Source organism: Silene latifolia, chromosome 2, assembly GCF_048544455.1.
Source record: "Silene latifolia isolate original U9 population chromosome 2, ASM4854445v1, whole genome shotgun sequence".
Taxonomy (NCBI): domain Eukaryota; kingdom Viridiplantae; phylum Streptophyta; class Magnoliopsida; order Caryophyllales; family Caryophyllaceae; genus Silene; species Silene latifolia.
The window spans coordinates 183038793-183061081 of record NC_133527.1 but is presented as its reverse complement, the minus strand read 5'-3'; the positions used below and the strand labels follow the sequence as shown (position 1 = coordinate 183061081).

At 37.2% G+C, this 22289-nt stretch overlaps 1 protein-coding gene across 1 annotated transcript; it reads right to left on the bottom strand.

The window, feature by feature from the left end:
• Positions 1–1360: 1360 nt before the first annotated feature.
• Positions 1361–20757, bottom strand: LOC141643610 (organellar oligopeptidase A, chloroplastic/mitochondrial-like). Its single transcript, XM_074452826.1, has 18 exons — positions 20351–20757; positions 20012–20179; positions 14009–14132; positions 11819–11895; positions 11414–11557; positions 10983–11213; positions 10810–10900; positions 10068–10189; positions 8129–8236; positions 7800–8045; positions 7182–7234; positions 6949–7041; positions 6279–6396; positions 4624–4783; positions 4495–4526; positions 3306–3371; positions 1883–1954; positions 1361–1781 (listed from the first exon to the last, which is right to left on the bottom strand). The coding sequence occupies exons 1-18, from the start codon at positions 20474–20476 to the stop codon at positions 1695–1697; spliced, it is 2118 nt and encodes a 705-aa protein (XP_074308927.1). The 5' UTR covers positions 20477–20757; the 3' UTR covers positions 1361–1694.
• Between the last annotated feature and the right edge of the window lie 1532 nt (positions 20758–22289).

Sequence of the window (22289 nt, the reverse complement as noted above, 5' to 3'; positions counted from 1 at the left end):
AGGTTATCCGAGGCTATTAAGTTATGAGAGACGTGTTACACGATTATGTAAATACAAGCAAGCTATTAACTACTCAGGTATATGATATATCCGTTGCAAACTTTTTGCAATCCAAGTGCTCAACTCTATTTTTTTCCATTTATATACTCTTTTTATTTTATTTTCTTAACATTTTCCTTATTATGGTCAAAGAGAGCAAACATTGACCATAAAGAAGTCAAAAAGTTGAAATTATTAATATATGAAACTAAAATATTTATATTTATTGTCAAAAAAATTCAGAAAATATTATCTTCAACAAAAAGAAATTATATACATGTCAAAATGGAGAAAGAGAGTTTTCCATTGTACAAGGAAAAATTATTTTACATTTTATGAGGGAAATAAAGGGGTTTATTTCCTTTCATCCAAATCATTATCACACTTATTTACACCTTATTTTGCTAGCAAAACAAAACAAATTTCTCTTTTCCTCCAAACTTTCCAACCCAAACAAAGGCTAAATAGTGTATGAGAACTTTTGCCTAGAATTTGGAAATATATATTAAAATATTGAAAAAATGAATTGTACAAAACAAAAGAGGTTTTTTTTTTTTTTTTTTTTTTTTTTTTTGTAAACTAATTCAAAATTATTTTATTCATCGAGTTCAAATTTAACAAACTTCTGAAATTGGTTTACAAAAACAAGGTTTGTTCGTTAAGTGAATGAGACGTGTTTTTATTGATCAATCAAGGGTGACCCGCTACATCATGCAACTATTTTAACTTGGAGTTACTACTCCATACTTCAATAAAAAAACATGTATCAATTACTTTGAAAAATATATTAAAATACTTTAGTTATGCTAAAGTCGAAGAGTTTCCCGTCAAATTAATTTGGAAGAATAGGGTAAGTCGCTTCTGTTTTAGCTAGCACTTTTGATTGTATTCAATTTAACCTTACTCGTAGAGATGGTAACGTTGTGGCTCATGAATTGGCTAACCTGATATCGATTGTTTAGCTCTTTTGTTGCTTTGGAGTTTGGACGCTACCGATTTACCAAATTGTTGAATTTTCAATAATTTGGTAAATCAATTTACCAAGAATATCGACTATTGCGGCAATCTCCATCGAAATCAGGGACAATTTATAGGGTGAACTCCTAAGTTTGTTTTTTCAATCATAAGAATCAGAAACCAAACTCGAACTGCTTGTTTAAGAGATGAGAATGAACACACTCCGACATTTGATTTTTCAATCTCCATCGAAAACAGAGACATTTTATTGCGTGAACTTCTCCCAAGTTTATTAAACCTCTTAACTCGATTTAAAGGAAAAGAAATCGGAGTAACTGGACTAGTCTTCCTATACCCATCATCGTTTACCAACAAGATTACCATATAGTTACTCTAATGTATCCATCTGAGTTTTGACAATAGCGACTCATGCAACCGTTATGCGCAAGACCAACTGCATTCCTTAAAATGCAAATGTTTCCTTAAGCACAGATGATTCAGATACAACAGTCTTAATCCCAACATAGGATTCAAATGATTAGTGAAAATAATCGAAATGTCCTATTTTAACTCGGCCAGTTGAACCAGCATACCCTATTCTCATCCGAGTTGTCAGAGGAAAAGAAGCAATTTAAGGACGATCAGCCACGAACCTCCTCAACACACAAAAGGGCAATGGAAGCCAGCAGGTCGGTCAATCACGCTGAAGCTGTAGCTGCTAATAGACCATTGTGATGAAGAAGCGCTTCTGGTGATGGTTCACGGCCACGGAATTCCACAAAAACCTATCCATCAAAGAACGAACAGGTATTGTGAAATTGAGGGATGAAGAAATGAAAGAAAGCAAGGGCTATTGAGATTATCCTGCTTTTAACTTCCAACTCACCTCTAATGGAGCTTTACCGCCACCGAGAGCAAGAATTGTTTCTCGGAACCTGCGTCCTGTTTCTATGACAGCCTGACAAATGAAAATGAACTTCAGATCGGATAACAATTTAACAGGCCCATGTCAACACATAAAACTACGGTAATTGCTAAACACACTTTCCATCGCCGCAAAATCTTGTAAAAGACAGTTTTAAGAGTAATTTATAGTAGAGTTTTTGTCAAACACTGCCTATAATTTAGGTCACTTTACGAAGAACTACCTCAAGTTGTATTTTTTTGTCAAACGATACCTGAAGTTAAGATTTTTTTTTGTCAAACCCTACCAAAATCACTATTCACGCATGAAAAGTTCAAAATTAGCAATTTTAACTTGCCGATATCATAGTCGTGGAGTTAATTTGCTAAACTATACTAATGCTTAACCTTTTCTCTAAAAATATAGGCTCGTATCACTAGGATAAAGGTAATTATGGATGATGAGGTCGAAGATAATTAAAGTCGTTTCGCGGAAAAAAGGACGAGTCTTAGTAACTTCAGTTAAACATTAGTATAGTTTAGCAAAATAAACTCCATGGCCATGATATCGGCAAGTTAAAATCGCTTATTTTCACATTTTCATGCCTGAATAGTGATTTTGGTAGTGCTTGACAAACAAAATCTAAACTTTAGGTAGTGTTTCACAAAAAATCTCTTTATGTAGCTCCTTGCAAAGTAACCTAAATTTTAGGCAGTGTTCAACAAAATCACTCTTAATAGTAAGACCACTTTGCTAAATTTTTAAGGTCATCCCTGATTATGTTTCTCGGAATAAACCATACTTGTATCTATTTTTAGTTAACGTTTTTAATGCAGACAATGACTTTTTCTGTTAGGAATTACAGAATTATTATCAAAATGTTGGTGACCATTTTATCATTATCGATAATCCTTTTTATATACAAGATACACCATGCTCCGGAGAGTAAAGTTCATACACCAGCGGTGCACCCTAAAAATTTTGTTTATGAGGTCCCATGGAAAATTCTTTGAAGTCATTGTTATATAAAAGTTGTGAATTTTAACATTTCCACCACCAAAACTGGGTAGGTATAGATTTTGTCCTATGGTTTCCTGACTCCTGAGACCGCATTTTATACATTGATACATCGGTACATGAGTACATCCCTGTCATACACTCTACAAGTTTACACGCAGCACCACCGACGATGAGCTTACTATATGTGGATCTGAATGGAAGTTTTAAACATAACACAGTCTTACAATTGTATCCCGAACTAATCTCATGCGACTTTTAGAGAGCCAGTTCTTGACAAGCACCAAAAATATTCTACACTGGGGAGTAAAAGCCAGGAAACCCTAAGATCGACATCTCTAGGGAAAATAAGGGGAACAGAAAACAGGAATGTGTTTTTAGACATTACCTCATCATTATCTAGTCCAACATCCTCAAATGCTGAAAAGGCATCAGCAGACAATACTTCAGCCCACTGAAATACGCAAAAACCATTAGAAGACCCAAGATCACGATTTTTAAACAATATAAATCAAAAGGTAACCCTCACAAGTTCACAACAATATAAGAAGAGACCAGTATGTCCACTCAAGAAAATGACGCGAAGAACAAAAATCGATAGTAATATATATCAAGAAAAAAATGTAAAACTTTTTGTGGCTTGACCTATATTAATTGTTGTAAGGCGATAATTTTTATATTTAGTGTTTCCAATTATTCGGAGGTGGGAAGAGGGATATAGCCTATACAGGTAACATGCAGATTTCAAAAATTAGCTCCAGTCCCAGTGCTTCAACCAAAGACGGGGGCAGGCTAGTGCTTCAATCAAAGATATCAACACAAAGCCTTAACTCGGAAATATTTGGGGTTGGCTAACTTGAATAGACGAATGGAACCATCATTGTTAAATAAAACAATGAAAAAAAATAATAGGCAAAAAAAAATGTGAAGAAAAGAAAGGCAAAGACATAAAATGATTTTTAAACAAAGTAATATAGAAATTCAAATGGGAAAAACAAGTGTCAAGAAAACAAAGTGAAAAAAATAATACAAAAACATTAGAAAAAATAACAAGAGACTCAATGAGATGAAAAACTATTGAGATAAACAAACTAGAGTAGTAAAATGAAGCAAATAATATGACTAACAAAATCAAATTACATCCTCGAAGTGAGCTCTTTCACTCTTTCCTTCTCTCATCATTTTCGATTCCGTATATTCCTCAATCCCAAGTTATAGTCACTACAAAGCACTCTTATCCTATGTTACTCCAACTCATTTAGGGGTATACAACACAGGTGTATGTCCTGTTGGACTCCGCTATTAATGAAAAATCTGCATACTTTGGCTTAAAATGGTGTCCGAGTGTCACCCATGTCAAGTGCCGCGTGTGAGACATTAGTACGCGATGGAATAAGAAAAGTTGGCGTAACATAGCTTTGATCCATGCTTCCTTAAGTCTTCCCCAACCCCTCATATTTTAATTACTTCTCATTTTTCAAGTTTCTCAATTGGTCTCTGTTTCACCTTGGTCCAAACAATGGAAAATAGTATAATACAAAGTCAATCATATGCACTAGAAAAGACAGATTGAGTACCTTGTAACTGTAGTATCCAGCTGCATAACCACCTGTCCAACCAAATATTAATTAGAACAAAATTACTAGAAGCACTTTCACTGTTCCAATGCATACAAACTGAAGTTTTTGAAGGCACTAGAGATGAACCTGCAAATATATGGCTAAAACTACAAAGAAAGCGATCCTCTGGCAGCAGAGGTAGAACTTGTGTACGATTGCTGACACGTTGATCAACATCGTATATGGATTCTGAGCCTCCTGGAACATACCGTGAGTGCAACTCCAAATCCAAAGTAGCAAATCGTAGCTGTGCAATAAAGCAACGCTTAGAAATAATCGATATTCTATTCCGTAAACCTAGAAAAGATTCTCAATGGTAGTAGTTAGTACTCCTATGAGCTATTAAATAGCGGAGTACTAAAGCACAAGAAAGGAAATACAGAGCCAAGCAAATAAACACAAATTCGCCAGGATTATGGAAGTTTCACATGGATCAAACGAGGGAATACCCCACACACGACTATATATGTAACTCTACCAGTCTGGCCCTAATAGCATCCCACATAAAAGTCACTAGACTCACAATACAGCCAGTTGGCATTAACAGCGACAGGATAGAATCAATAAATTGTTAGTTTGGGCCTGATGACATCGACATGAAACTACTACGTTACAGGTGGCCCTAACTTGGAATCAATCACTATTTTGATACGATCCCTCTGAGGGTGAATAAGAGTTATAATCTTGTCGTCAGGGGAAAAATAGTTCAAAAATGAAGAACAAATCCAAACCATAGCAAAGGCTGAAACACCTGAAAGTGGCAACTCATAAAGTGACGATGAAATAAAGACAGGAAGAGAGAGAATTAATGACGCAAGCCACGCAACTTATGCTTTTTGTTTTTCTACGTCTAAAAGTGGATCTAGGAATTGAGCATGATTTCCACCAGAGATGACAGATGTAACAGCCATAATCTAGTAATAGCCACGAGAAGTGACTCAAAACCTTTCAGTAAGTTTGCAAATTCAGCAGATGTTCAAACAAGAAAAGGAGGATGGCAATCGAGCATGAGAGGAAGTTGGGAAGACAAGAGGGTGATAGAGGATGAAACAGAGCAAGTTGATCGTTTATTTCTTCAGAAATTTAATACACAACGACCCATCTACTTTGCATAGGCTTGGGGTTCTAATCGCATACACTATTTACCCTCCTTTGAACTATGTGTCATCCATTTATATTGCAAGTAACGGCTTGAAGACAATTTCACCTTCAAGGTCACCCCTTTTTTACAATTTACACTATTCCTTGAGGGTGATAAGTTCACTTAAAACTGGTCGGTTATTTATCAAAGGGTGCCTAAACTTAAAGCTTCAAAGTTGTAGATACAAATTGATAATAGAAACCAATGGAATACTCAACAAAAGAGCTCCTAACTCCTAAGTGGTCTATACGCATAACCTGACGGACCTCCACCAACTAGGACCGACAGATTACTGGGTAAGGCTATTCATGAGTCATATAAAGAGCCTTTCCCAGACCTTGTAACTCATGAGAAACCTTCCTTGCAAAATCGCAGAACCAACAAAACCAATGGAAGGAGTCTCAAAAATACTAGAGTAGACTAATACGGAAAAGCTTTTAATAGAGATATGACACTACGAATAAATAGCGGAACCAGCCGTAAGAAGATGAACATAAACTACTAAGATTGTCAAATTGAATAGCTAAGCACATCGAACTACGACATTAACTGTCATGAAATTATGCGAACATGTTAACACAACAGACAGGATAGCTCTTACCTGTCTCAGGAATAAAGAACCGGCACGAAAAGTTTTGGCTGCAAGGAGTTTTTTGTAAACATCCTCTGGAAGGATCTCTCCACTTTCATAGTGTTTTGCAATGCCCATTAAGGTGTTTCTGAAGCAAGACACAAAAGAAGTCACTCACACAAAGATTAGATAAAATGCACTTAATAAGCTCAAAGTTGACGGGAGGAGCAACTGCTTGGTTTATGAAGTGATTGAACTGTCCTTTTTTACTAGTGTGGCACTCACACGTAGCAAACATACCACTATAGGAGTAAGTTAACACTCTCCTCACATGTTATAGCCGAAGTAACCATTGATAGCCCTCAAGGCCTCAACAGAAGCCATACTCCAACTAGATAAATGGCAGTCCAAATTCATCAAGCTAAAGTCATACCATGGATTTTGATACCATGAGAAATTCCACATAAAACGAGTATAATTTGTACTCGCAAGGATGAGAGAAAACCCACTTTCTAGGCCCTAAACTCCTAAAGGAGGTTTCATCCCAAAACTGACTGCCAATGGAGGCAGCAAAAATTTGATTTGTAAAGGGATCAACCCCTTCCTCCTCTTCCCATGTCCGACTCCCGCACATGGGAAAACATTTCACCGTAGTATCATAAAAAAAAAATTCTGTAAAATTACATATAATAATCTCCACCTATGATAACACCAGTTTTCCATAAATTGCGAAGGAAGCTCCACAGCATCCCACTCTATTCCTCGAAGGCCAGCCACAAGGCTCTCATCTTGCCTGAAAACATCATTTTTTGTGAGTAAAAACCTTTTATATGACTAGTTTAAAACTTCATAAAAAAAGAAGCTTTATCTAACTTAACAAAAACAATAAACATATATAGAGCTGCTGAAGAGAGGACTGCAAAAGAGTGGCACCTGGTAAGCATGTGCTGAAGTGCATGACCAAATTCATGGAAAACAGTTTCAACCTGTATATTAGCAAATATTAAGAACAGAAATAGCATTAATCCACCAATAAGGGTATGTTTAAGGGTATGAAGCAAATCCGTTCAAAAGGAGATAACTCTAATCAGAACTCATCAAGCTGGTACTTGTCGCAGAAAAATACAATCAAGAGAACTGCCATTGCTTCGGCAGTTCTTCTAAATACGATGACCTATTCATTACAATAACTACAAGTTTCTGTCTACTACCTCAAAAGCCTAATATGACCAATTTAAGGGCAACAGAAAGTGTTTCAACTATTATATTTCTTTGCTCGACTATTCCATTGATTTAAAGAACTAGACATAACATATACCTATATGAGAATACCCTCTTAGCACACCACTCAACAGTTGAAATAATATACAATTTTATCATGAAGCCTGATTACTTGCTTATAAATGTAATCTTGCTTATCAAGAGAGAGATAAATCAGTAGCCCAAAGGCATTGCAGATCATAAACTTGATTGTAAAATTTTAAAAAAAAAAAAAATAAGTAAAAAAAAATTAGATCATAAACTTGAAATATGAGTAGAAATTTAGCTCACTTCATAAAATGTCATAAGACTTGGTTTTTCGCCAACTGGGGGAGTCTGATTGCAAATGATATGCGCAACAGGCAGCCTCACAGGAGATCCACCACGTGATAGCACTCGGCTTCTTGAAAAAACCCCAGCCATCCATGCACCACCTCGTTTTTCTGAAGGACGAGAGTATGGATCAAAATAGAAGTATGCAATAGGAGCTCCAAAGGTATCCTTGACACAATAAAACCTAACATCTTTGTTCCATACCTAGAACCACCACATAGTGTTATGATCAAATCAAGATAATATTATGAAGGCTACAAATTAAGTAAAGTATATATCAAACTCACAGAAGCTAGACCATCAGCAGGCTCGATGTTGATTCCAAATAACTTCTTTGCTAGAGAAAACAAGCCATCCATAACCTTTGGCAATGAAAAATATGGCCGCAGCTCTTCCTACAAATAAAACACGAGTATAATTGACATATGGCCATAGTGTTTACTTGCAACCATAGCTCATGATGAGTGGCTTTTGTATGCATTTATTCCATTATTTTGCACACATTTCTATGCATATTGAGTAGCGATTAGCTACTATTCTCCCTTGAATTGGCTACTTTGGGTTATTTTGTAATCTATGCAGGTTCTGGGCCCAAGTTATTTTCTAATCATGAATTCTCTCCTTATTATTAGTATTGCAATTAATTTCGTTATTATGAATATGCGTAGCTAAATTCCCTTGCTAGGACTAGGGAAGCCATGGTTATTTGACGGTTTTAATTTAGGTTATTAGATCTGGCATAATTAGTTGAGTGCGCTTAATTGATTAATTGAACCGGTAAACTCCGACCTAAGATCGAAAGCCTGGTGAGAGTGAGAGTTAGACCTGCTATAATCAATAGAGTGCCCTAATAACTTGCGAGAGCCCGTTAGAAGCATTCTAGGACGAACAGCGATCCGAGAGGACCTTTTCACTACCTTGCACGGCTGCACTCACCTTTGACCCTAGACTTACCGTTGTCCTGCCATGGTAACCCGATGTCCTAGCTCTTTCTCCTATTATTTTTAGACTTACACTTTAATTCTCTTTCCTTCACTACTTTAGTTTGGCAAACAAACAAACCAACCCCGAATTTGTTACTAGACGGACTATAATCTAGCAAATAGAACTGTTCCGGGTGTAATTCCAGAGCAGGTATTGTTACCACCCGTGGCTTGTAGAATAATGTCTTGAGTTGAATCCTTCTTTCCTTAATTGTTCCTCTCGGCCTCTCCTGCAACAATGAACGAACTGACGGCTTGGCTTTGTGCCAAGCGTACTCACTCCGACGCTCAAGTCAGTAAACTCAGGGGATTAAGTTGTGTTACTTGGCTGAATGTATATTGTAGAGAGAGAGGGAAGATATTACCAGATGAATAGTGTATTTAGGTTTTTTTGTGGATTAGTTGGATCCTTTCCTCAATGAAGGTTGAGGAGTATTTATAGGCTTTCACCTTTTGTCACGTAGTGGCCAAGTGGCCAAGTGGCTAGCAGGTGGAAAGATTGATTTACCCCTCGGCCGAGGGACCTATGGCCGGCGGGCCCTGTTGACTCATCGCCGAGGGGTCTTGGATATGAGTACGCGGGTACGTGTCCCGGCTGGCAGGTTGCCATGCCGAGACCCATGCTGACAGGCCGACAGGATGCATCGGCTAGGCTGTCGGAGGCTGTGGATATCTTTGACCTTGCTCAATATGTTGACTTGGTCAGCGGTGCAGAATATGCCCCATCAAGAACATTTTAGTCTCCCTATGTATACGATCCCGACTTCCGACTTCCTTTAGTGCATAGTTTAGGCCTATAGGCCTGTTGGTTATCTTTGATAGATGTGCAATTTAGCATGTGAGCTCACTGAAAATTGAGTCACACCATTCTTTAAAGATAATACTTGGTATCTTTCTAATAAATGATTGGAATAAAATAGGTATGGGCAAGTGGACATCACAGACACATTACCTAAAAAAGGTTCAAAACAAAGACAAAATGACAAACACGATATGTCATCAACTACATCATAAACAGACCTTGTTAAATCAGGTATTTGCATATTCAAACTCCTACCAAATCTAAGTCACAGAATGAAATAATTAACCCTTTGCAGATTCATCTTTCACAAAAACACTGTAGATTAAGATCACTGATGGATACTTTGAGACGCATAACAAAAAGGAAAAGTGATAGAGAGAGCACTCATAGCAGGCTAACAGCTCAAAAAAGGAAACAGAAGTGAAAGAAAAGCTGTCTGACCTCATTTATGTCATACTTAGACTCACGAAGCCTCTCACTCCAAAAGCTAATATCCCAATGATTCAAATTGTCAGCCTCGGCTGCACCTTGCTGCTTGGCAAAACTTCTAATTTCTTCCATATCTGCAACGTCAGCAAAGACAAATTATCATAAGGAAATCACAATTGAGAGCCTTGAGATAAGCAAAAACACAGTAGAGTCTATAATAAACTTCTCAATTAGGGGAAAAAAACAATACAGTATAACAAAGATCCTAACTTAGGAGCAGACACCCACAGTTTTTACGGTGAAAGGATCACTTTTAACGCAAATCTGAAAGTTTCCTTGAGACAGTAGAGTAATGCTGTCTTTTTGTTTTTTGCGACTCAATTTTCTGTAAATAAAGTGTCTCATTCTAAACTAACAAAATAAGGAGTACAGACAAACTCGTTAAACTAAAAAGACCTACGCAGCCAGAAAAAGTATATTTTATACACCCTCCTTTCAAGTCATTTCCATATGTTTGTTCACATTTCCTCACACATAGTTTGAACAAATATATGGAAATAACTTGAAAGGAGGCAGTATCCTTTTTAGGTTGTTACTCCGTACATTTCTATCTTCCAACTTCATTTTAATAAAAAATTTGCTGATGCCAATTGCCATACTGTCCTTCCAAATTTATCAAATACAACATTATTGCTTTTTCCAAATTCCAATTACATCTCCTCTTCCTCTCCTTCCTTCTAACCCACCGAATTACCTTGAACGGCAGGATTCCAGGAAGCAGCACGAAGCTTTTCTAAGAGTTCTTCTGCTTTATCAACAGTAGCCATTTTCATTGCCATGCTCACCTACAAGAACAGACCTTATTGAGCTCAAATATGCCAGATTTGGTAGTTTTAAAGCGTTCGTAAAAAGATAGCAAATAAATACCTCAGCATAGTTCTCATAACCAAGTAGTTTCGCCATTTCTAATCGGAGTTTCAATATTTGGTTGATAATTTCAGTGTTATCGAGATCACCACTTGAAGCACGGGTCACATAAGCCCGGTATATTTCCTCTCGTAAAGACCGATTTTGAGCATGTTGCATAAAAGACATAAAGCTTGGCCCATCTAATGTTATAATCCATGGCCCATCTTCAGCATTAGCATTTTTATGTCCCTAGTGTACAACATTAGTTTAGCAAGCTGATTTTTCACTTCACATTTCATAAAGATAAAGGAAAAGGCGTGATAAGAAGGGAAATATTTTTGTGGTCCCAATGGCAAACTAAAGTCCAATCAAGCAAGCTCCAGCATCCGAGTAAAGTCAACGAAGAAAACTAACTAAAACAATTTACATTAGTAAAAGCCGGTGAACACCTTTGATGCAGCTGTCTGGGCAGCCAACCCTAGAGCCGTTGCAGGCAATCCTGCAATTTCTTTCTTGTCAGTCACTAATTTCTCAAATTTCTTTGTTGCATCCAGTACATTTTCACCGAACTTTTGAGAACATTTTTTCAATTCCTGCAATAATATCATAACATATATAAATAATAAACTTAATTATCACCACCACAAGAAAAACCATTGGCAGTACCAGTTTCCAAGGTTCTAGAGTAGACAGGGGAGAAGTAAGGTAAGAGGTTTATTGCAGTATATAAAGAAGTATTAAAGTCCCAATTGAACCTACACATGGGTAAATCAAATGGGAAAAGAAGAAAGGCACAAAACAAAAGAAACATATAGGATTCATATAGTAGGATGATTGGTAGTTTGAGAACCAACCTGTTGAATTTGATTAAATTGCTCTCTCTTATCATCATCAAGAGAAACACCACTAAGAACAGCCTCCTTTAGTTGGACTGAAACACAACAAAACAAGTTTAGAACCTGAAGCGCGAGGTATTTCACTCAAATGGGTTTTTGTGAACTGTGAAACATAGATTGCACCAATAATCTTCCAGAATGTTTTGTGCAACCAATTTAAATTCAGAGCCCCCGTGACGTTTTTGCTGAACATACAAGATCTTTTTTTTTTATAAGTAAATTATAATATTAATTAAGAGACACCAAGGGAGTGACGCCTAGTCGCCTATATACCAAAGATATCATAGGGATGGCGCCCTTCTACAAAAAGACACAATGGGAGTGACGTCCACATACGAAAACATATAAGATCTTTTTATGACTTTTTTGTTTACCATATAAGATCTTTTACAAAACGAAACGAAAGTATGCAGTTTAAATTCAATTCAATAAACAAACAAGGTCCTTATTCAAATCAGAGTGCGACGTATGGTAATGCCTTGACTATTTATGTATAAAATTTTCTGGTTGAAACACTGATTAGGTTCTACAAACTAAAGCAGTTTCAATTTAATACGATGAAAGTAAAAATAATATATTCATTCGTGTTTAGACCAAGAAAAACTGACCCATCCCAAAGGACCCAACCTGGATTCCAAAACGACAAGCTACAGTGAACCAGAACCCAAGTTGGCCCGATCTAAAATACTCCCTCCTATTCTAGATAAAGCTCCCTATTCATGGGGGGCACTAGAATTAAGAAGGGGAATTAAAATAAGGTAAAGTATTGTAGTGGGATTTGGTAATTGGAGAGAGGTAAGGTATTGTGGGGTATTATTGTGGGTGAAAGGATTAAAATAAGTATTGTTGTGGGGTAAGTTGATTAAAATAAGTATTGTTGTGGGATGAGGTGGGGTTTTGTTGTGGGGTAAGTTGATTAAAATAAGTATAAAACTTTTCTAAATAAGGAAATAGGGAAGGTATTGTGAATAGATGAAAAAGGAAAGAGGGAAGTTTATGTAGAATAGGAGGGAGTAGTCTATATTAAAAATGGTCCGATTTGAAACGACTCGGAAACAGTTTAAATGACTAACTTGAAATTAAAACCTTAAAGTCATGACGTTAAATGACCTGAACCACCTAACTCTTAACCACCCTAATTGAAATAACATGACCTAAAATGACTCAAATCTAAACTACCTTTACCCCAACTGGCTCGAGCTGAATGTGTGTAATACGTTTCAAGCAAAGAAAACAGATTGGTTGAGAAGCATCCCTACTGAAACTTACTCTTCGAGTCTACACATTTTGAAAGAATTGTCCAAGCAATATAAAAAGGACAACAAATCCGGCAGTTAAACCTATGGAGCTATATAACTATGAGCAATGCTATTTACTCTTCTCTTTCCAACTTCATCTCAGACCTTGTCCTCTCACATAAACATAAGATGATATATATTTTGCTTAAATAGATGACAAGACAAAACATATACTCAATATTACTATATGTTTGTGAGAAGAGAAAGTCGAAAACACAGTCTTCATAGCATTGATCATATTAGTAGTTTGGTATACATGCTGGCAAAGGACACCAGTCATTTAAATGGATTCATAACAGAACATGTCATAAACATCCAAAGGCATCATACAAGAGTAATTTATGTAAATAACTTTCAACTCCAGCCCATTAGGCAGACGGGCAAAATTAGCATTGAAAAATAATTGGCAGTGAAGGAAGAAAAAACGGAAAGAGGTATTCCTCATTTGACTAGAGGCTAGATTTAAGAAATAATGACAAAATATAATTATTATCCCTTGACTTAGAATTACCACATTACCATTGTCATTCTATCTCCTCTAGAGTACCCTTATTTAACTACGAATAGTATTGGACGCTCTCCCTTTTATTTTACTGAATACTAATGGAGCCAATTATTTAGGGATGAACCAAGAAGAAATGGGTACGATATAAATGGCCTGGAAGGAGTATCTCACATAATAAGTTTAATGTGAAAACTAAACTGAGTCTCTAACCAACAGGTTTGAAGCCCACCATCTATATGTCGACCATTTGTACTTAAAAAGAAATGTAAACCACAACTAATCTTTAATCTGTTTCGCTCTGATGCAAGGCCTAAATCAAAAGAAATCAGAAATTAGAAGTCTCACTTTCAACAATCCTTTTCCGGGCTTCACTCAGTTGCGGCCACTCAGAGGATTCACGGATCGCTTTGAATGCATTGTAAAGGGGTTTGCTTTGGCCCAACCTTAGCTCAAATTTCACCTTCTCAGGCTACACACAGTCACACACAACTAAAAAATATAAGAGGCCAGAATACTACAGAAGTCACACCAGAAGTAACAAAACTAAGCTATGACTCTAAGAACTCAACCTGCTGACATTTAAAAACTCAAAAAAGTTGAGAAAACAGGACGGACATATTAACTCAGTCAAAGAACTAAGAACACGGGGTGAATACTGAATACAGCCTCGTCATTATAATTTCAGCTGAACCAAGTAGGCAAGTAACCACAACCAAAAGACAACCACATTGTAGATTCTGATACTGACTTGCACAACACAAATAAATGGAACAATGGTTTCTAAAAGCAAGCACTAACCGAGTGCATAAGCACAAGTACAACCATGACTAATAGATTGGCAGCAAGCATGATTAGGGATGGCAATGGATCGGGTTGGATCAGGTTTTGCAGGATCCAAATCCGATCCACTTACATTTGTATCATTGATCCACATCCAAAATTCCAAACCCGATCCATATCCAAAATTTATACATCCATATCCGAAATTTTAAAATCCATATCTGATCCATTCTATGTTTTTCCATAATCATACCCAATCCACAATATAATCCAAACCGAATCCTAAACTTAATTTGACAATAAAAAAATTCATCTCATATGACAAAAATTGAAATTTTAAGTTTAATAAAGCCTAAATTTTCAAAAAATAATGATTGGATCGGGTTCGGGTTCGGGTATGAGTGGATCAATAATGGATTTGGTTTGGTTTTCCCAAAAATGGGTTTGGATATGGGTTTTTAAATACAGGATCGAGTATTGGTATTTATTTAGATTGGATTTTTTCCATCGGTTTCGGACTTTCGATTAGTTACGTTCTAAATTGCCATCCCTAGCCATGAGACCATCTCATCCATGTTTTTTCATACAACTACAATCTAAGGAAATAGTCAATCAGATAGGATTGTGTAATCACAGTCAAACTCATCAAAACAGTACAAAATGGAAAAAAAAAAAAAAAAAAAAAAAAAAAGGCATTACTAAAAGAAATTACACCCTTAGACATAGAACATAGTTACTATAACTATCATTAAACATGGTACAAAAAACACAAATGAGACTATTGCATCCATGCAACGTTCTTATTTGCGAATGTTCGCGAAGTATGGAACTCCATTCCAAAACACTCCAACCAAACATTAGAATGGACTAAATCTATTCCATATTAACCAACCAAACACCCCCTTATTTCCCCTTCGACTCTCCCAATATCTATTTCATACCCTATCTTTCCTAATTCCTTAGAACAACTATTAATTCCATCAATCTCACAACTATATAAACACATTACACTATTACTTCTGTTCAACAATCAATTTCCGAAATTAATTTTCCCCAAATACCTAGAAATTACTGATTTTCTAGGGTTTGCCTTTCAATTACAAAATCTGATTTTGGGGTAATTAAGGGTCTGATTTTTAATTCTTAATTATTATGGAATACTTTAGGAGAAGGAGCAAGAAACGAAAGGGGAGGCATTTACATACTCCCAAACTAAAGGAAGAGTCTCCTCCAAAACTGTCACCGCCTCGGTCTACGCAACAACCCGCTATCTGTCTTATTTGCGGCTTCGAGGAGGTCGAATTTTCATTTTTGGAGCAACGAGCTAAGTTCAAGCACCTCAAAGGTAAACCCATCATAAACACTCCGCTTCTTAGCCATGCTTATTTAAACCGCATGGGGACAAATGTAGCCATGGAGAATTTGTGTACCGGTGTCGGAATGCGTCGTTTGGCCCATGTCATAGAATTTACTTACACAAGACTCATTCTTAAGCAACTTCAATCGTCGGTACCGTCTAATGAATACGGATTTTGAGTATGAATTAGTTGCATTTGGTAACTTGGTGGTGTTGATTCCGGTGGTTATAGTTGTTTCCCAGAAGATACAAGAGAAGCATGTCTCATGTTCGTATCTTCAAATTCACCATCCGACGATACGTATTTGGCAGCCGTTTATTGCCGGTACGATCTTTGGCCGAAAGGAAACCCACAATGTGACGGGCAAGAAGTGGGTATTCTAGGACCTTAACTTAATGTAAGAAGAGAGGAGCGGTATAGCATCAACTAGTCATACTTATACCTGGTAGCATGTCACTTTGAAAGAAGGTGGAGGTAACCTATGAGTTGCTACTTGCTACTCCAGGGACAAGTGACCATCAATTTTCCAAATGGACTTCTCATTCTCCACTTTGATCCACCTATCATCACTAATCCGCTCAAACACGGTCGGAAGAAATCGGTACCAAGCCCTCCTAGAAAAAAATCCTCAAATCACAATCTGAGCCCACATTACGGCCTCCTCCACTCACCTTTTCAAAGTGAAATGCTATCAAGTACCGCAAGTTAATACTAAATCGCTCCTTCCTTCTTATATTAAGGTAGGCTCCTAGAATACCCACTTCTGTCTCTCCCTCATCATACTCTGGGTTTACTTCCGCCCAAAGATAGTACGAGCAAATAACGCTACAAAATACGTACCACCGGATGGTGAATCTCAAGATTACGAACATGAACGTGCGAAAATTCTCCGGTATCACATTACCGAAGGATACCGAGCCAAGTTGGGACATCACCGGAATCAACCAAATTGCAGCTAATTCATACTCGAAATTTGTATTCATTAGACGAAAATAATCCATATGGTCGGATTGGCGATTAACGTGCTCAAGAGTGAGACCCAGGGCATGAGTCAAACGACGCAGACACTATTACGAAAATTCTCCATGACTACATTCATCCCCATACAGTTTGAATAAGCATGGCTAAGAAACCGAGTGTTTAGTATACATAATCTTATGTTTTAGAAACTGTGGACTTTTTCTAATTTTCCTTAACGTTATTCGAAGCATAAAACCTCTGTATTCAAGATTGATTAGCAAACTTTTATTTATTCGGTAATTTATCTTCTCTAGTTCATTTCAATTACTTTGCAATTCATTTTATTTCGTTAATTGTTCTTTATTTCATGTTCTACTTTAATTACATTACATTACATGTTTCCAATCATGAATTGGACTTTAATTATTGTAATCGTTCATAAACCGAGTATGAGTAGCTAATCGTATCGCTAGGATTGAGGGGGATCTACGGGTAGAATTAGGATTGTTAATGTGCCAATTAATTAAACCCAACGTTGAATGTTTTGCCATAATTACATGCCTTTAATCTCCAATTGGTTTATTAAAGTACACAACCTTCCAATTGAATCTAGTAAATAGCGACCTAAAACCTAAGATCGAAAGTCGGGTTAAGATCAGACTATGCATGTATTCATGTAATCGGTAGGATCTAACTAGTAAGACGCGAAAGCCTGCTAGTTTAATTCTAAGGTCGATAATTGATCTAAAAGGACTTATGTTTTGCCTAATTGCTTGTTCGCTAACTTTATCAAATTTTGTCGAATGTAATAGGAAATAAATATAATTGTTGGACCTCAACCATCACCTTAAGGTTTTGGTTGAGATGGTTCATCTACCATCGTATAATAGGAAATAAATATAGAAATAAATATAGTTGTTGGACCTCAACCATCACCTCCTTAAGGTGGTGGTTGACCTCCAACAACTATATTTATTTCTTATTAGAATGATCCATACGAATCCTGTAGTGAACCCGAAATCATAGTTCATCCCCATTATCGTTATTTGCCTTTTAATTTCGCAATTACATTAGATTTAGCACAACAATTAGTCAAACCACCTGATTTCGGAATAATTTACACTTGAGAGTAGTTATAGTAATTTGTAGTACCTATCTTCTCCTTGTGTTCGACCCCAATTATACTAGCCTAGAATAGGATTGTTGGGTAAATCAATAAGCGCTAAGCAGTTAGCAGCATTGCGAGACTACTCTATGTTGTCAAAAGTTGTAAGAGTAAGCAATAACCCGCACATAAACATAACTGCAACAGTGATTTCAACGAAACATAGTAACCAAATTAAACCGCATGGGGACAAATGTAGCCATGGAGAATTTGTGTACCGGTGTTGGAATGCGTCGTTTGGCCCATGTCATAGAATTTACTTACACAAGACTCATTCTTGAGCAACTTCAATCGTCGCTCTGACGATATGGTACCGTCTAATGAATACGGATTTTGAGTATGAATTAGTTGCATTTGGTAACTTGGTGGTGTTGATTCCGGTGGTTATAGTTGTTTCCCAGAAGATACAAGAGAAGCATGTCTCATGTTCGTATCTTCAAATTCACCATCCGACGATACGTATTTGGCAGCCGTTTATTGCCGGTACGATCTTTGGCCGAAAGGAAACCCACAATGTGACGGGCAAGAAGTGGGTATTCTAGGACCTTAACTTAATGTAAGAAGAGAGGAGCGGTATAGCATCAACTAGTCATACTTATACCTGGTAGCATGTCACTTTGAAAGAAGGTGGAGGTAACCTATAAGTTGCTACTCCAGGGACAAGTGACCATCAATTTTCCAAATGGACTTCCCATTCTCCACTTTGATCCACCTATCATCACTAATCCGCTCAAACACGGTTGGAAGAAATCGGTACCAAGCCCTCCTAGAAAAAATCCTCAAATCATGAGCCACATTACGGCCTCCTCCACTCACCTTTTCAAAGTGAAATGTTATCAAGTACCTCAAGTTAATACTAAATCGCTCCTTCCTTCTTACATTAAGGTAGGCTCCTAGAATACCGACTTCTGTCTCTCCCTCGTCATACTCTGGGTTTACTTCCGGCCAAAGATAGTACCAGCAACTACCACTGCAAAATACGTACCACCGGATGGTGAATCTCAAGGTTACGAACATGAACATGCGGAAATTCTCTAGTATCACATTACCGAAGGATACCAAGCCAAGTTGGGGCATCACCGGAATCAACCAAATTGCAGCTAATTCATACTCGAAATTTGTATTCATTAGACGAAAATAATCCATATGGTCGGATTGGTGATTAACGTGCCTAAGGGCGAGTCTCAGAAAATTTCATGGCATGAAGTCAAACGACGCATTTCGACACTATTACATGCCTTAATTACATGCCTTTAATCTCCAATTGGTTTATTAAAGTACACAACCTTTCAATTGAATCTAGTAAATAGCGACCTAAGACCTAAGATCGAAAGTCGGGTTAAGATCAGACTATGCATGTATTCATGTAATCGGTAGGATCTAACTAGTAAGACGCGAAAGCCTGCTAGTTTAATTCTAAGGTCGATAATTGATCTAAAAGGACTTATCTTTTGCCTAATTGTTTGTTCGCTAACTTGATCAAATTTTGTTGAATGTATTCGGAAACAAATATAATTGTTGGACATCAACCATCACTTTAAGTTTAAGTTTTGGTTGAGATGGTTCATCTATCATGGTATAATAAGAAATAAATATAATTGTTGGACCTAAACCATCACCTCCTTAAGGTGGTGGTTGAGGTCCAACAACTATATTTATTTCTTACTAGAATGATCCCGATGAATCCGGTAGTGAACCCGAAATCATAGTTCATCCCTATTATCGTTATTCGCCTTTTAATTTCGCAACTACATTAGATTTAGCACAACAATCAGTCAAACCACCTGATTTCGGAATAATTTACACTTGAGAGTAGTTATAGTAATTTGTAGTACAATTCTTCTCCTTGTATTCGACCCCAATTATACTAGCCTAGAATAGAATTGTTGGGTAAAACAATAAGCGCTAAGCAGTTAGCAGCATTTCGAGACTACCCTATGTTGTCAAAAGTTGTAAGAGTAAGCAATAACCCGCGCATAAACATAACTGCAAGAGTGATTTCTACGAAACATAGTTATCAAATTAAACTCAAATCGACAAATACAAAACGTTAATCGCGACGATTAAAAGGCGAAAAACTCAAACCTGAACTTCCTCAATAGCAGCACGAAGTTCAGAAGAGTCCTGAACAGCCTTAAGATGATTAACAATCCCCCAAACCACAGCTAATCTATCAAGAATCTTCTCCAACGGTTCGACTAACTTCTCCCATGTCGGCTCAACCGTTTTCTCCAACTCATCCAACTCACCTTCCTACACAATCAAGCACTAATTCAGTACTCTCTCCGTCTCAATCATTTATTCACCATCGATCGAAAGCATAAAAGAAACTAAACAAATAATTGGGACGGAACGAGTATTAAATGCATTGAATGTAACTACGGAGTATAATGAAATTAATAATTAATTAAAGGAGATGATTACGAGGTGTTGAAGCAATGCGCGGACGCCGGGACGGACGTGATCGGCTGTTACGGAATCAAAAGGCGGGAAATCGAAGTCGGATAAGAGAGGATTTGAGGGAGCGGCGGTAACGGCGGCGGCGGCCATGTAAGAAGACGGCGAAGAAGTGACGCGGTGGTGGAGACGGCGGAGGAATGTGGTGGAAGCGACGGAGGGAGGGCGGGAGGGGAAGGAGGTGCGGCGGTGGTTGGGAGGAGAAGGTGGAAGGTAGGGAAGTAGAGAGAGTGAAAGGGAGCGAGGTGAGAGTGAGATAAGAGAACGGGAAAGAGAGAGAAAAACGGAGACGACATGGACATTTATTTATATAACGGAGTACTCAAGAGTAGGTACGAGTATTTTATTACTGGATTGTGAAACCTCGTTTAGTCACCAGCAAAGACACTCCTACTAATCGGTCCGGATTAGGGATGTCATTGGGGCGGGACGGTGGTGGATATAGGCTCCCCCGTACCCGTACCCACCAAGAAAAACTCGTACCCATCCCCGCCCCATCACCCGTGGCGGGTACAAATTTCAAAAATCATCCCCGCCCCAACGGGTAAAAATATAAAACCGTACCCATCCCGCCTACCTATTAACCCGCTACACCATAATATTATTCGATAAATGTTTTCATAAATGTTGGTTTAATCACTATTAATTTCCAGTTTTTTGAATTTATCTTTATAATTTTAATTTTTCACCAAATAAATTAGTAAAAAACTTTATAAAGTAGCTATTATTATCATTATATCATAATTATAACTAAATAAGATTTATAAAATTATCATAATCCTACTAATTTTTTTAATGATTGGCCGGTAGGCGGGTATTAGGCGGGTAAGTGCGAAATCCATCCCCGCCCCATGACCCATGGCGGGTACAATTTTTGCAACCGCACCCGCCAAAGCTCTACCCATCCCCGCCCCAACTGGGGCGGGTGCGAGGCGGTACCCACTTATACCCGCCCCGCTGACATCCCTAGTCCGGATTCTCTCCATTACTTGAAAAGAAATGGATGTCCATTACTTTTAGGGTGGTGCTCTTTCATGGACATGATTTACTCTATCATGTACATATTTTCCGCTATTACCCCTCTCATTTTTTTCACCCACACTTACTAAACTGTCATTGACTCTGCTTTTCCTCTCTAGGAAAAATAAAGCTCACCTCAAATCTCAAATAGGGCGTCTTAACACTTTCTATTTTTCCCTAATTAATCCAACTCAAAGCATCTACATTCTGCCCATTTGAGATTTAATTCCCTTCTTCCTATTAATCAATGCTACATTGCTACTGATCATCCTTTGCAATCAACTAACCCTATCTTGGGCAGATTGTTGTAGAAGAAGGGTCGTGAATCTGCTAATGTATGTGCTCATAAGTGTAAATCACCATTAGCCTTTTATTTACAACAATCTGCAATTGACTTCCCTTCTTCCTATCAATTAATGACATACTGATCATCGTCATTTCGATCTGAACATTCCTACTAATACCCTTGAGATAGTTGATTGCAAAATTCTATAGAATCAAGTTTACTACAAATTTTGTTCGTTTTTGAAACTAATTAAATTAAATTAAATTATGTCAACGAGATTTTTGACAATAATGAAGATTAATTATGATGGCGAGATTTCTAACGATTTTAATTATAGTTTGGTAGAAATTTAATTCATTATGTTTCCCCTTCCCATAAACCCTAATTGAAAAAATCAAAATCAATTTGAATAAAATAACAATTAAAGCAACTTAAGCTAAACAAAACTGATGTGGTTTATCATTCAAATGAACTTATTTCTTGTTTAATATGAAAATTGAGATTCATTTGAAAATTTTGATGGGAATTTGATTCTGTTTTGGGGAAGAATAGAGAGAACTTTTGACATTCTTTTTGTGAAGAGAAGGGTAGTGTGTGGAA

Excerpts from the sequence above, each read along its gene's own strand:
- LOC141643610 (XM_074452826.1), bottom strand. The coding sequence starts at position 20,476 with ATGGCCGCCGCCGCCGTTACCGCCGCTCCCTCAAATCCTCTCTTATCC. Across the intron at positions 11,896-14,008 it reads CCGGAAAAGGATTGTTGAAA|TCCAACTAAAGGAGGCTGTT; the intron begins GTGAGACTTCTA and ends GTTGTGTTTCAG. Across the intron at positions 8,046-8,128 it reads CTGCTGATGGTCTAGCTTCT|GTATGGAACAAAGATGTTAG; the intron begins GTGAGTTTGATA and ends TGGTGGTTCTAG.